This window comes from Narcine bancroftii, chromosome 13, assembly GCF_036971445.1.
Source record: "Narcine bancroftii isolate sNarBan1 chromosome 13, sNarBan1.hap1, whole genome shotgun sequence".
NCBI lineage: Eukaryota > Metazoa > Chordata > Chondrichthyes > Torpediniformes > Narcinidae > Narcine > Narcine bancroftii.
Window position 1 is genome coordinate 28,796,676 of NC_091481.1, and position 13,709 is coordinate 28,810,384.

Below are 13,709 nucleotides of genomic sequence, written 5' to 3' on the forward strand. Positions count from 1 at the left end.
TAAGAGCAGGGAACCATTCTCTGAACCTGTGACCCCCTTGGGGTAGAGTTCCTTGTAGGACGTGTAGAGATGGCAATTGTAGAGATTGTTGGAGGAACAGGGCTTCAGCCACTCCCACCAAATCAAACCAACGATTGGAGTCAGGGGAAAGAAATGTGACGAAGTAAGACTGCTCTTTCAAAGAGCTATAAGGGGGAAGATGGATTGAAGAGCCTCCTTTCTCTATTTAATCATTCCATAATTAAAATATTGTGCTTTCTAGAGATCACATCTGACAATATGCAGCTGGACAATGATAAGAGGGTTCAATATGCCCCACTGAGTCACAGCCTCCCATCCCTTCACCCAGTAACAGACAAGTTATGATGGACATGAAAACAGATAATAAATGCTTCTTTGGTATTCTTTCTACCATATATTGGGTGTTAAATCCCTTTGTTTTAAATAATGTGCTCAGAAACAATAAGTACTTTTGGCTCTACTCCCATTCGTCATTGTGTGATGTCCATATACTGAAGTGAGGATTAAGCTTAACTGTGATGCTTCATGCGGTTCAATAATTTGCAGATAATTCTGGCCTGGGATTTTGAATGAGAACTGCCAGGTGGCTGAGGCTTCAGTGGACGAGCACCATTTGTGGACTGCTCAAGGTAGCAACAGGTGACATCCTTGAGGAGCACTGGTGTCGATCGTGATCATTGAGGAGATGTTGTTTCCCACCTTCACTTATGGCAGTCTTTTAGGCAGAAGGTCAAGGATCCATTTGCAAAGGAAGGCACTGAGGCCTAGATCCTGAAATCTGGGAAAAGGTTTGCTAGGGATTGTGGTATTTTAGGCAGAGCTGTAGTCTAACACCCATTTCCTTGGCATCCCAGTATTCTCTGGAGAACTAGTGGAGAGCTCAGGAGATGGGATCTGTTTAGCTAACATTGGCAAAATGAAGTGGTCAGTAAGGTAGAATTGATATGAGCCATGATCCAGCCACTCAAAGCACCATGATGAGGAAGTGAGGCAGATGGAGAAGTGGAGGGATTTGGGATGGAATTGTGGGCAAAAGAAGTGTTGGCCTGCAGCATCAGGGTAGCAATTTTTGTCCAGAACTGGGGAAGAATATAAGATTTTCAGTCAAATGCCACAAATGAAAGCTAATGCGATTTACTTCAGACGAACACATTCACCTTGTCCAAGCATGGGATTCCATTGTCTCAAATCATTTCCCATTCACAAAGCCCTTGATCCATTCATAAGTCCCAAATGCAGAAGCTACATCCAAGCGGAATGCCTTCCAATGTTTAATTTTATTGCTTTGCTGACTAGAGCCAGTCTTCAGTACCTGCCAACTTCTGAATTCTGCCAAAACAGCCCCTAACAGATGATTATATAACGATACATTTCATTCAAATGAAAAGTACATTTATTGGCTGTGGTATGAAATGGCGTCAATTTTACGTTAGCACTCCTGCGGGAGTACAGAGGTAGGAGAGTATTTAGGAGGTATGGCTGCAGAGAGTATATAGTGGATTCAGACACAAATGGAATGTGGCCCAGTATTGAATACAACTGGTTGACCATATAGGCTGTGAAACAGACCTGACCATACTTTGGATACATGTTCCCATCACACAACACTTTGCACAAGAAAAATTAATTGATACATTTTACATCCAAGTAACAGCAGGCAAAACTCCGGACGGAATGAGTCAGAATTAGCTTGAATCCAATTCATGTCTCATTATTCTTTGTGCGCTATTCTAGAGCTGCTATGTGCTGCCCTCTGGTGGTTTTGTATGTCTAACTATTCCAACTCCAAATTATATACTCCATTATAATGCATAATCATACAATGTCACTGTTACTCAATAAGATCATGGCCAATCCTTTAGCGTAACACTGCTTTCCTCAACCAAACTCCTGTTCTTCCTATCATTTATTCCAGCCTTGAGTATACTCAGCCATTGACTCTCCACAGACCTCTTGTGAAGAGAATTCCAAAGATTCATCATCTTTGAGAATAAATTATCCTCATCTCTGTGCTGGATGGCCAACATCTTTCTGTGAGAATGTGACCCCTGGGACTAGACTCCCCATCCAGGGTAAAAACATCATTCATCATCTACCCTGCATCTATCCTGTCAAGCCTGGCAAGAAATTTGGACTTTTCAATTAAATCACTTCTTGTTCTTCTAAATCTCAAGAGCATTTAGGCCCGTTATTCTTAATCTCTGCTCACGTGACCAATCCATTATCGTGAGGCTTCAAATGTTGCAAACTGAAAGGTGGTCATTGCGACACAACTCTTCAAGAGGAGAGTGAAGGGTGAACCAGGTAACCACACTTACACCCGCCACTGGTTGTGTACAGAACTTGGAATGTGTACTCCAATTAGTGAGCATGGAGATGTTTCCTTGGTGATCCAGATAAACACAGGAAAAGCCAAGGGAAGTAATTGAACATAAAGAATGAAGCTTAGGTTTCCAAATTGAGTGAGATGGAAAAGCTAGAAGGTGTGGGGTTCAATTATACAATGAAATAGATGGAGCAGAAGAAACAAACTTCAGGAGATTTAGGAGCAGAAGTAGGCCCCTTGGCCCATCAGATCTCCTCTGCCATTTGAACCATGATCTGATCCATCACCCCACTCAGCCCCACTCCCCAACTTTCTCCTTATAACCCTTGAAGCCCTGACTAATCAAATCCCTGTCAATCTCTGTCTTAAATAGACCCAACAACCTCGCTTCCACAGCCCCCTGTGGCAACAAGTTCCACAGACTACCGACCCACTGATTAAAGACATTTTTCTGCATCTCTGTTTTGAATTGATGCCCTTTCATCCTAGACTCCCCTATCATGGGAAATATACTGGCCACATCTACTCTGACTAGGCCTTTCAGCATTCAAAATGCCTCCCTTGTCCATCTGAACTCCAACGAATACAGTCCAAGAGGCGACAAACATTCCTCATATGCTAACCCTTTCATTCCTGGTATCATTCTAGTTCTCTGAATTCTCGCCAACTCCAGCATGTCTTTTCTCAAATAAGGAGCCCAAAACTGTACACAACTAGTCTGAACAGCAATCAAACGATAACCTGTAACCTTGTTCAGACTTGCTGTTGTTGGGTGAGGTTTGAGTTAGTGGACACAAGTCAATAACCCCTCCCCACCACAACCCCAAATCAAGATTTCTGATGAAGGACTCTATACATCTGAGACCTCACCCAGTTTTTCTGTTTTATATGTATCTTCCATCTCAATACTATGATCAGAATTGGATGGATATTTTTTCTTTGGCTGGGGAACCATCAACAAAGGTTCATTAATTTTGTCCAGGCGCCCGTCCGCATTTTGTCCATAGCTGATGGATGACTCAAGCCCGGATCATTGGTTATGTATCTTTATCTTCACCACATAAAGTGCACTGTTTGACCTGCTGAGTTTCTCAGCACACCTGCTTGTGTTTTTACCTCAATCATGGTAACCTTTGTGTTTTACATCTGCTCCATTGCACCTGCTCCACCATTCATTAGTATCATGTCTGATCTCACCATGGACTTTGTTCCATTTACCTCTCCATTTCCCCCATAACTCAAACAGTCATCCATCCATGCCTTAAATGCATTTTACAAGGCAGAAAATTCCCCAGATTCACAATTCTCTGGGAGAAGCCATTCTTCCTCATCTAGATTTGAGATGAATGGATTTGATTTTACAAACTGCGTTAACCATTGATCTCTTCATCCACTGTCCTTTAGATTTTCCTGTTGCTGACCACCCACGTTGATCGTTAAAAGTTGAATACTTTCACCAGATGCCTTAAGATCATAAATTTGCTGAAAGCCTGACAGTGCTATGATGAATTACATTAAAAAGGAAGGATTTCCTTTCATGCAAACAAACTTTCATTCATGAACACTCAATGAAACAGAAGACCTTCGAACAATATTTTTAATTGTCACTACATTTAGAGATACAGCACTGTAACAGGCCCTTCCATCCAATGTCCTAGTGCCACCCAAATACACCCAATTAACTTCCCAACCCCGTACGTCTTTAGAACATGGGAGGAAACTGGAGCAGCAGGGGAAAGCCCAACAGATGCGGGAAGAACGTACAAACTCTGCACAGCCACGCCAGGTTCGAATCTGGGTCGCTGGTGCCGCACTGCAATGTTAACCGTGCCACCCTTTTACTGGGAATTTAAGGAAGAATATAATCATTTAGAAGGGAATTGGAACTATAAATGAAAAGGAATAATAAGAGGAAAGACTTATTGCAGTTCTTTCCAAGTATGGATTACTGGCTGTTCAAGGAAGAATTTCTTGGCATGAATGCTATGTTGACTTTTTATTAATTTGAATCTGTGATCCATTTTCCCCTTTCATCCAATTTTGACTTGAATTTTTCCATGTTTCCTTTAATGGCTACTATTTTATCTGTCATTTGCCTAATTAATCCCAAGTCTCTCCTGCTTCGATCATAAAAGGACCTCTGAGAACAGTATTTATTCTCTCCCCACATTAGATCCAGGGCTATGATTGCATGTGGATGCCCCAAATTGATGTCGCATTCACTGTTGTTTAAGAAGTGTGCAAGTTTAATTTGAGACACAAGGACCTGTCCTATTTTCAAATTAGGGAGATAGCCTTTTATTTTACACATCTCTAACGTGTCTAAAATAGAAGAATACTCCAGGAGTTGAGGAGGAAACCAGACTAATTGAAATTTGTTTGAATCTAGCGACTAAAAGCACACCCACAAATGAATCCCCCAGTCAGTCAGTAAGCTAAGCTTACCATGTGATTCAAATCACCTGAGGTATTTTGCTTTCAAAGCTCAGTGCTGGTGTAACGTTCCATTTGCCTGCCAAGCTAATTATGCATTTAGTAGAAGCAATTGGGGATGAATTCCAGAGTGATACATTCAAAGAAATAGCAGGAATATACATTGCAAAGACTCTGAAGCATAAAACTTTAGTATTAAGACAATTTTGTGAATTAGTGCTTTGAATCAAGCTGTGTATTCAACAGGCTAAGGCTTTATCCACAATAAACCAAAGTACGATCAGTGGTTTTCTCATCGTACTCTGGCCAGAGAAATATGTATAATCCTCAGACTCTATTCCCTTCACTCCACCAGACCAATGATAAGAAGGTAGCTTTTTAACATGCGTCATTGCAACCTCTTGGCTGCCACTTTACAGAAATAAAGTTGAAGGGTATTGTACTGACAGAGTGTTGACTTTTCCTTTTCTCATTTAACAAGCATTGATGCTCCACATTAAAAATTTGGCCAAAAAGTCGCTTCTTCAGAACCATTTTCCTTTTAATCAAAAGGCGTTGGAACTTAAACTTTAAGCAACAAATGCCGAATTCAAGCCAGTTAAATCAGATGGCTGAGGACAACAGCAAACCCAGCCAGCACTTGGATAAGACTCTCAGCACTTTGGGAGTTGGTTCTGGGCTTGAGCCATTGATTTTTACAAGGGAGGATGGGAAGGATAAAATACGCTTCGTATTACAAGGCTGCTGCTGAGCTTTAAAAAAAAGTTAGTAAACTGAATAAAACCATCTATCAGATGAAAATGAAATTTTTTTGAAAAATTGTATTTTTCATTTGCATCAATATTTTTCATTTTCATCCATCCTTACCCATAATCATACAGAATAATAAAATGATGCAAAAAGAATATATAATTTTATATTTTCTTTCCCCCACCCTCCCCAAAAAAGTAGGATTAAAAAGGAAAAAATCCAACCTGAATTTATCACATGTCATTCATCGATTAATTAAATTTCAAATTTACAATATAATCTTAAACCTAAAATTACTTAGGATGTGTTGGAGCAGGAGCTGTAGATGAACTCTTACCAGTGAAATCCATGTAAGGTTTCCAAATCTTATAAAATGTTTCTGGTTGATTCCGTAAATTATACGCTACTTTCTCTGATGGTGTACCATTTTTTAAATTCCATTTCCCATCTATTATTGTCTAATTTCCACGCTACAGCCATAGATTTCTTTGCTGCTACACTTAAAAACTTCCTCCAATAAATATCTAACTTCAAATCGTGAATATCACCTAACAATAGTATTTTTGGGTCTTTTGGAACTTGTATCTTCATAATTTGTCCCAGTAAAATACTCATTATCTTCCCCAAATCTTTCTACATTTTCATTGCATGTAAAAAGGTGCCTACCTCTTTGTTACATCTAAAACATTGATCAGAGCAATTTGAATTAAGTCCATGAAAATGAAATTGGAAAAACAGTGTAGGTTTCATTGCATGGCTAGATATGAGGCTGAAAAAAATGCTTGCAGCTAAAAATGAAGTGCCACATCAGCCAGAATCTTATTCAATGGCGGAGCAGGTTTGACGGAGCAGATGACCTGTTCCAGCCCTGATTTCTTGTGTTCTTATTCAGCAGACCAGGCAGCACCTGTGTTGTTAATTCCAGCTAAAAAGTCATGACATACAGTGTTAATCCTAACTTCCCCTCCCATATCCTACCAGCCTTCTCGCGCTCTTCCAGTATTTTCTACTGTCATTTCAGATTTCCAGCATCTATTGTATTTTGATTCTGAGAGTGAACAGTTCCCTGCTGTCGTTCCTAAATTTCCATCACCGTTTTTCATGCTTTGCTGCCTGTTTGAGCTCATAGTGAATGAACAAACCACCATCAAAAGTACTCGTGGCCTTTAACGATGGTCTCAAGCAGATCAAGATTTAGACAACCCTGCTTTTGACAGTACTCTTCGGACCTGAGCTCCATCAGCAAGCATTTATCTGGAGTGATAGGGAGGCCCTTGCCAGGCCTCTGGATGATGTGCTTCCTACTGTTGAATAGCTAACCATGTACGTAAGCTGTGAGATGCAGATGTTATTGCAAAAGTGAAAGTTATGGGAATCATGCGGTGAATGAGAGAAAGATGAGCTGATTGATCAAGAGTGTTTCTGTGCAAGTGTTGGAGGCTCGAGCTGGTGGTGTATGGTTTTGGACTGACATGTTTACCTGCTTTGACTGTACGTGCAATATTATTAAATTGCTGAGGGCACTGGGAGCAAGTCTTAAAGGTATCACTCTTAGTGCCAATCTCCTTGACTACATCTTTCCAGAGGCATTCTTGCTGATCATTCCCTTTGGGCTGATCCTTTCCACTCAGATCTCGAGGGCAGTGTCGGATGACTGTAGCTCGACGTGTTGGCTGACTATTTCTTGGCACGGATGCTGCCTGACCCATTGAGTCACTCCATTTTGCAGATGGATCCAAAGGTCAGCATGGACAAGTTGGGCCAAAGGGTCTACTTCTGTGCTGAATGTCTGTCTAGAGTTGGAAATTTATTAATCATTGTGGGGGATTTGGCCTATTTAAACCTCAAATGGTACGATTTTACTTGGGACTTGGATTTACTATTTTTCACTCTCCTAAACCTGGGCCCAGTGAACACATTCCATCACATCAATTAACAACCATACAAAAACTGGCCTGATAATTCTGAGTATGATTCACATTAGTATGTCTGATATTAGCTGAGCATCAAACATGACCAGTTATATCATCTGCTGTGCATTACTGATTTCAAAATTTGCAAACAGAAATTAGCAGTTAAAGATGGTGAAAATTGGCCTCAAACAGCAAGGTAGAAAGCACACAGTTAACTGAAGAATGAGATACAATTGCTCCATCCATATTTTGCTCTCTGCTTCTGCCAGCCTCTGATTTTATTGCTCAGCATGGTTCACACGGCACTGCCAAGATGTCCTATAACTTGTACGTTATGCAGTGCACAGACTTGTGCCACGACCTCTGCCTGTGTCCTGGGACCTGGCCTCACAATAACCTGGAGACGGTCATAGTCGGGAATTTTGTCTGCGTGGATGGCCATGTAGGGGCTAGATTACAGAGCAGAGGGCACACTGCTTCCTTCCCATTACTTTTCTTCACCTCTGCAGCAACCTTTTTCAGTAGTTGCTCCATGGTCATTGACGGGAAAAGATCCTTTGAGAGGCTGAGAAACCTAGGACGGCTGGTAATGTTTTCATCTACATATCTCTTGCCCTCTCTTTGGATAAACTTCCATACTGGATGCCGATCTTACAAGCACCACTTATTAACTGCACCTAAAAAAGCTGACATCCAATTTCTCACCCAGACCTGCAATGTTAAAGAAATACTAGGTTAAATTCCCACTTAGTCATCTAAATGTGTTATGTGTTCAGGAATGAAACACTTTTGACCTTTGTCATTCCTTGTTCACTGATCATATAAACACTCTCCCTGCAATCCTGCTTCCCACCCGAAGTCTTGTTACACTAGAGAGTAAGTCAGGGTTACGGGAATAACATCAAGGTCCCAATTGCATTGGTCTTGTTCACTCCAAAGCAAAAGTCTGCTCCGGAAATGTAGCCTTAATGACTTGACCTAAGAATCTGGAATGTTTAAAAATATGGGAACTAATTTTGGTAATAATGACTGCATAGTTGAGAATATTCTAAAACCCCGTCTGGTTTACTAAACTACTTACACAGTCCAGCATATATCTGACTCCAGTCTCACACAACGTCCTATTTTTCACCCTAACCTCAAATTAACTTGGTCCATCTCCCCTTTCTTGATTTCTCTGTCTTCATCTCAGGGACAAGCTTTCCACTGACAATTTTTTTGCAAACCTACAAACTCCCACAACTATCTCGACTACACTTCTGCACACCCCTAGTCCCTTGCGAGGATCCTACTACTTACTCTCAATTCCGTCGTATCTGTTCCCAAGATGAGTCCAGATCATCCAAAATGTCCTCCTTCCTAAAATGTGGCTTCCTCTCCACCACCATCAAATCAGCCCTTACCCACATCTCCTCCATTTCCCATTTGTCTGGCCCCCTCTTCCCGCAGATGCAACAAAAAATGGATATCCCTTGTCCTCACATACCACCCCACCAGACTCTGCAATCAACACACTATCCGACATAATTTCCAACACCTATAACACGATCCAACCACGTCTTCCCCTCACCTCCCCTCTCCACCTTCCGTGACTCCATTGTCTGCTTATCCCTTCCCATTAATTGCCCCCCTTGGCACCTTCCCTGTGGCTGCTAGAATGCTGTACATACCCACACCTCCTCCTTTGCCACCATTCGGGGCCCTAAACAGTCTTTCCAAGTGAAACAACACAAGAGTCATCTACTGTATCTGGTGCTCCAATTGTGGCCTTCCCTACATCTGAGAGACTGGATGCAATCTGGGAGCTCACTTCACTGAGCACCTTCTCTCTGTGCTAGCAATCTCCCAGTGGCCATTTAAATTCTGAGCCCCACTCCCATGCTGACATGTCTGTCCTTGGCCTCATGTACTGTCAAAACAAGACCACACGTAAATTGAAGAAGCAACCCCTTATTTTCCATCTGGGCCCTCTCCACCTGGATGGCATTAACATCGACTTCTCTGGTTTACACCCTCCCTTCCTCATCCCTCTGTTTTCTTTCCTCCAGCTCTCCATCCCCTTCCCTCTCTATTTACAGAGCCTTCCCACCTCCCCTTGTTTGCTGGTGTGCCCTCCCTCCTTTATCCACCTATTACTGCCTGCCTGTGGAACTCTGCTCCTTCTCCAGACCCTCCTCCCCCTCCATTTTTGTTCAGGAACTGCCCACATTTTGTTCATACCCTTTTGAAAGGCTCAAGCCCATAACATTGGTTATGTTGCTTTGTCTTTGCTGTATAAAGTTCACTGTTTGACCTCCTGATTTTCTCCAGGAAACTAAAACAGAAAATTCCAGAAATATTCTGCAGGTCAGTCAGTATCAGTGGAAGGAGAAGCAGAAATCATTCTTCAGGTCAATGATTCTCCATTTGTTTTGTATTTTCAGCATCGACAGTTTTTGCTTTTCATTTTGTCTCTGAGTTTTGGATGAGTCTACGATGTGACACAGAATGGATGTGTATAATTTTACAGCTGAATAAACAGATACCTCAGAAGAATTTCCATTAATTCCTCCCACGTATGGAAAGAATCAATTATAAAAATTATTTTCACCCACCGGGAAAAAAATGCAAATCCACCAGAGAATTCATGGGTAAGGGGAAATGGGATGGATCAGACATTTCCCTTTCCAAAGCTCACTCAACAGTCCAACCCATGAAACCATGGAAGAATTGGACGGATTGTTGCAGGAGACACCACAGAACGAATAAAGTAAACCAACTTGAGGTTGGCTTACTGTTAGCAATACTAGAGAGTCACAAAGTAATTCTAAATTTCGGCCTATGAGTCCGTGCCGCCCAATTACACCCAATTAACCTCTACTCCCAGTATGTTTTGATCAGTGGGAGGAAACAGGAGACCCCAGGAAAACCCATGCAGTCATGGGGAGAACGTACAAACTCTTCACAGACAGCACGGGCCTGATCACAGGCCCGGTAACAGCGTTGCACTAACCGCTACGCCAACCATGCCGCCCTGTAAGATGGACGGCAGAAATAATATTTTAGCCAATGAATTCATGTTAGTGATCAGTTTCATAATCTTTTAAGGGGAGGGAGGTGGATAATTAATTTGATTTTATTGATTTTAAGTTCGAATCTTGCTTTGGTTTCTAGAATATAGTGTTGAAGACAAACCGATTTTGGCAATCCATCAGGTTCCACACCCAGATTAGTGAAAGATTGCTGTTAAATGAAGTGTTGATATGTATTCAAAAGCAGAATTTTCTTTGAATTGTAATAGGCAGAACCAAGCCAAGCTTCCAACACAAAAGATTCTACTGTTAGTGAAAATTAAGTGGAAAGAGATGATCACAAATACTCTGTCGGTAAAGGCAAGGTATATTATATCCAGAAGTCAAACATTAATAATGCTGGATTATTTGAATGTATGGCTTGTCCATCTATAGGTTACAAATCCATTCAAAAACCTCATTACAGCCAACAAAAACATTGGTTTCATATTAAGTCACTGAATAGCATGTCGTGATCTGGGATCTGGTTTTGCCTTATTCTGAACTTTTTTAATTAACAGTCAATTTGCTTCACAACAAGCCATAAAAGGACACAAGTCCAGTCAGCCCCATTCATCAAAAACAACCTGAAAGTTTCTTGGGTGGAAATAAATTTTAATTTGAACAAATGAGCAATAGTTCAGGATTGTACAGTTTAGCACTGGTGAAAAATAAATCAAGTGAAATAAATGCCCATGGGCTATCTATTTTTCATTGTTTGCAATGAGATTTCTATTTGGAGTTAAACCAATGAATCTAAAATTAACCACTGTTTAAACATTTTTGACAAATCTTTGCATATTTTCGTGGAGTTGATGCTAAAAAGTTAACTGTTTTAAAGCGGGCTGTTAAAGATGCTGTGCTGAATGGAATGAGCATACTAAAAGAACATTATTCTTGGAAGGATTTGGACATATTTTAAAATTGAAATTTAGCAGGTCCTTTCGGCCCGTGAGTCCGTGCCGCCCAAATACACCCAATTGACTGGTACGTTTTGAACAAGAGGAGGCATGGGTCTACCTCATTGTTCACAACAAGCCAGGGCGAAAGGAGGTGAAAATGGCTCTTAAGGTTTTCACAATTGGATGTAAATATCTTTCCACATTGTTCTTTGTAACTTCAGCTGAAGAACCCAAAAAACTGTAAAATGGATTTACAGGCTTTAAGGGCAGCTAGTTACTGAAAGCAACGTGGACATTATTTGCCTCAAGTGATTGATGACTTCCAACATGCTTCCCAAGCTGTGTCTACTCTGAGCCAGTCTTGTACCCCAAAACCTGCTCAGCTGTCTTGCCCCGAACCACATTGTTGCTATACCTCACTGCCATTGGGTCATTAACTAAGCCAACCCCTGACTGCGCATCCATGCATGATCTTCTCTATGTCTCACTATCTGCAATCTCTACTCTTGGGAATTTTGCACCATTTTCCAGAGAATTTGTTTCATTTAGTTTTACAAAGTAGGTAGCTCAATGGTCCTGCCAACAGAGCTGTGGCCTAACAGCTCCAGCCACGGTTCAATCCTGTCCATGGGTATGCTTTGGAGTTTGCACATTCTCCCTGTGATCATGTGGGCTTTCACTGCATGCCATGGTTTCTCCCATGTCCTTAAGACATGAATACGGATTGGGAGGATAAACATCCACTGTGTAGGTGAGAGTTGGAATCTGGGGAGAAGAAATGAGATCACTAGGATTGGTATTATTGGGCACTTGGAGGGGCAAGTTCTGAGAATGTAATTCTATGACTCCATGCAATAATTTTCAAAATGTTGGACGAATAAAGTAAACTGGTGAAGTACCCCAGAGATCAGTTCTTGGTGCTCAGTTACTTGCTCTTTGCGTTAATGACCTGGAAAGGGGAACAAATGAAGGTTTGTTGATGTTACAAAAATTTTCGGAAGAGCATTGGCCAGATTAAAATTCTGCAATAAAATTTTGATGGATTGAGTGACTGAGCTAAAACCTGAGAAATTGAGTTGAATGTGGGGGAGCATGTGTGTGGTCCCGTCCTTTGGAAGGATAAATCAAGAGAATGGACAAGTGCGGAATTTGAACCCAGGTCTCCAGCACTGTAACTAACTGTTACGCTAACCGTGTTAAGGCGGACATCAAGTCTATTGTGATTGAAGTATGGTGGTCACTTAAAGGCCACTCCAAGAATTTGAATTAATGTTAAGACCCTACCTGTTTCACATTATTGTGCAGTATTGTAAATGAGGGACTGTTTATTCAAAGGGATGGGATTTTCTACATGTGTTGCTCAAAGCACAGGCCAGGACATGGTAGTCTTTTGTAAAAGCAAGTCTTGAACATTAAAATATAAATGTGTAATCCAAAATCTGATTGGAATAAATCTTCTTCTAATACAGTGCAGTGGAAGAAGAGACCAAAGTTTCAAGAGCTCAGAACATAATGGATGACGACGATGAGATGGCAGAGAGGTTGCAGAAGCGAGAAGAACGACGTCAGAAACGTCTTCAAGAGGCCATGGGGCGCCAGAGCGCATTTGACCCAACAATTCGAGAAACCCGAGACATTTCGAAGGAAATCCGAAGACATGAGAGGGAGGAGGAGGAGGAAGAGGAGGAGGAGAGCAACCGGTGCAATGAGTGGCGGCGAGAGCCGGAACCGGAAATTGAGCTGGAGCCTGAACCTGAACCTGAACCTGAACCTGAACCTGAGCCTGAGCCTGAGCCTGAACCTGAAGAGGAACCAAAGGAGGAAAAGGAAGAGATTGTAGAAGAAAAATTTGAAAAGCCGTACCAAATTGAAAAGGTAAAAGTCAGTGGCTTTACAGCCAACCATCAAGTTCAAGTTTTCAAGTTTCAAGATTATTGTCATATTATACCTGGTACAATCAGAAGGCAGTCTGGCAAGTCAGCTCTAACATTCATACAGCCGTTCAAAAGAGCTGGGCAAGAGCACAGCTACAGAGCATAGTGTTACAATGAGAGATTTAAGAGAGAAATATTCATGATGAGGGAAGTGTTAGAATGCAGGGACAGCAAGGTTGTATTTTATGCAAAAAGAGGATAAGCCAGGAGCAGCTCGTCAAATTCTGCGAAGCTTCGCCAACACCATTTGGAATGTTGTCTTCATCTCCTACTCTCATGTTCTTACTGCAGAACTGTATTTCTATTTCAACACATGCAGATATAAGGAGATGATGTTTTGTCTGTAATATATTGACTCTCCATTCATACATGGAGTTGCC

At 41.5% G+C, this 13,709-nt stretch overlaps 1 protein-coding gene across 6 annotated transcripts in view; it reads left to right on the top strand.

The window, feature by feature from the left end:
* The window catches only part of LOC138748864 (non-muscle caldesmon-like), a 195,926-nt gene that overhangs the window by 142,716 nt on the left and 39,501 nt on the right, over positions 1 to 13,709 (top strand). For all 6 annotated transcript variants that reach the window (XM_069909697.1, XM_069909694.1, XM_069909693.1 and 3 more), the window contains one exon: positions 12,865 to 13,270. In XM_069909697.1, coding sequence (XP_069765798.1) covers positions 12,865 to 13,270 — 406 coding nt within the window. The remainder of the gene's footprint in view (positions 1 to 12,864; positions 13,271 to 13,709) is intronic.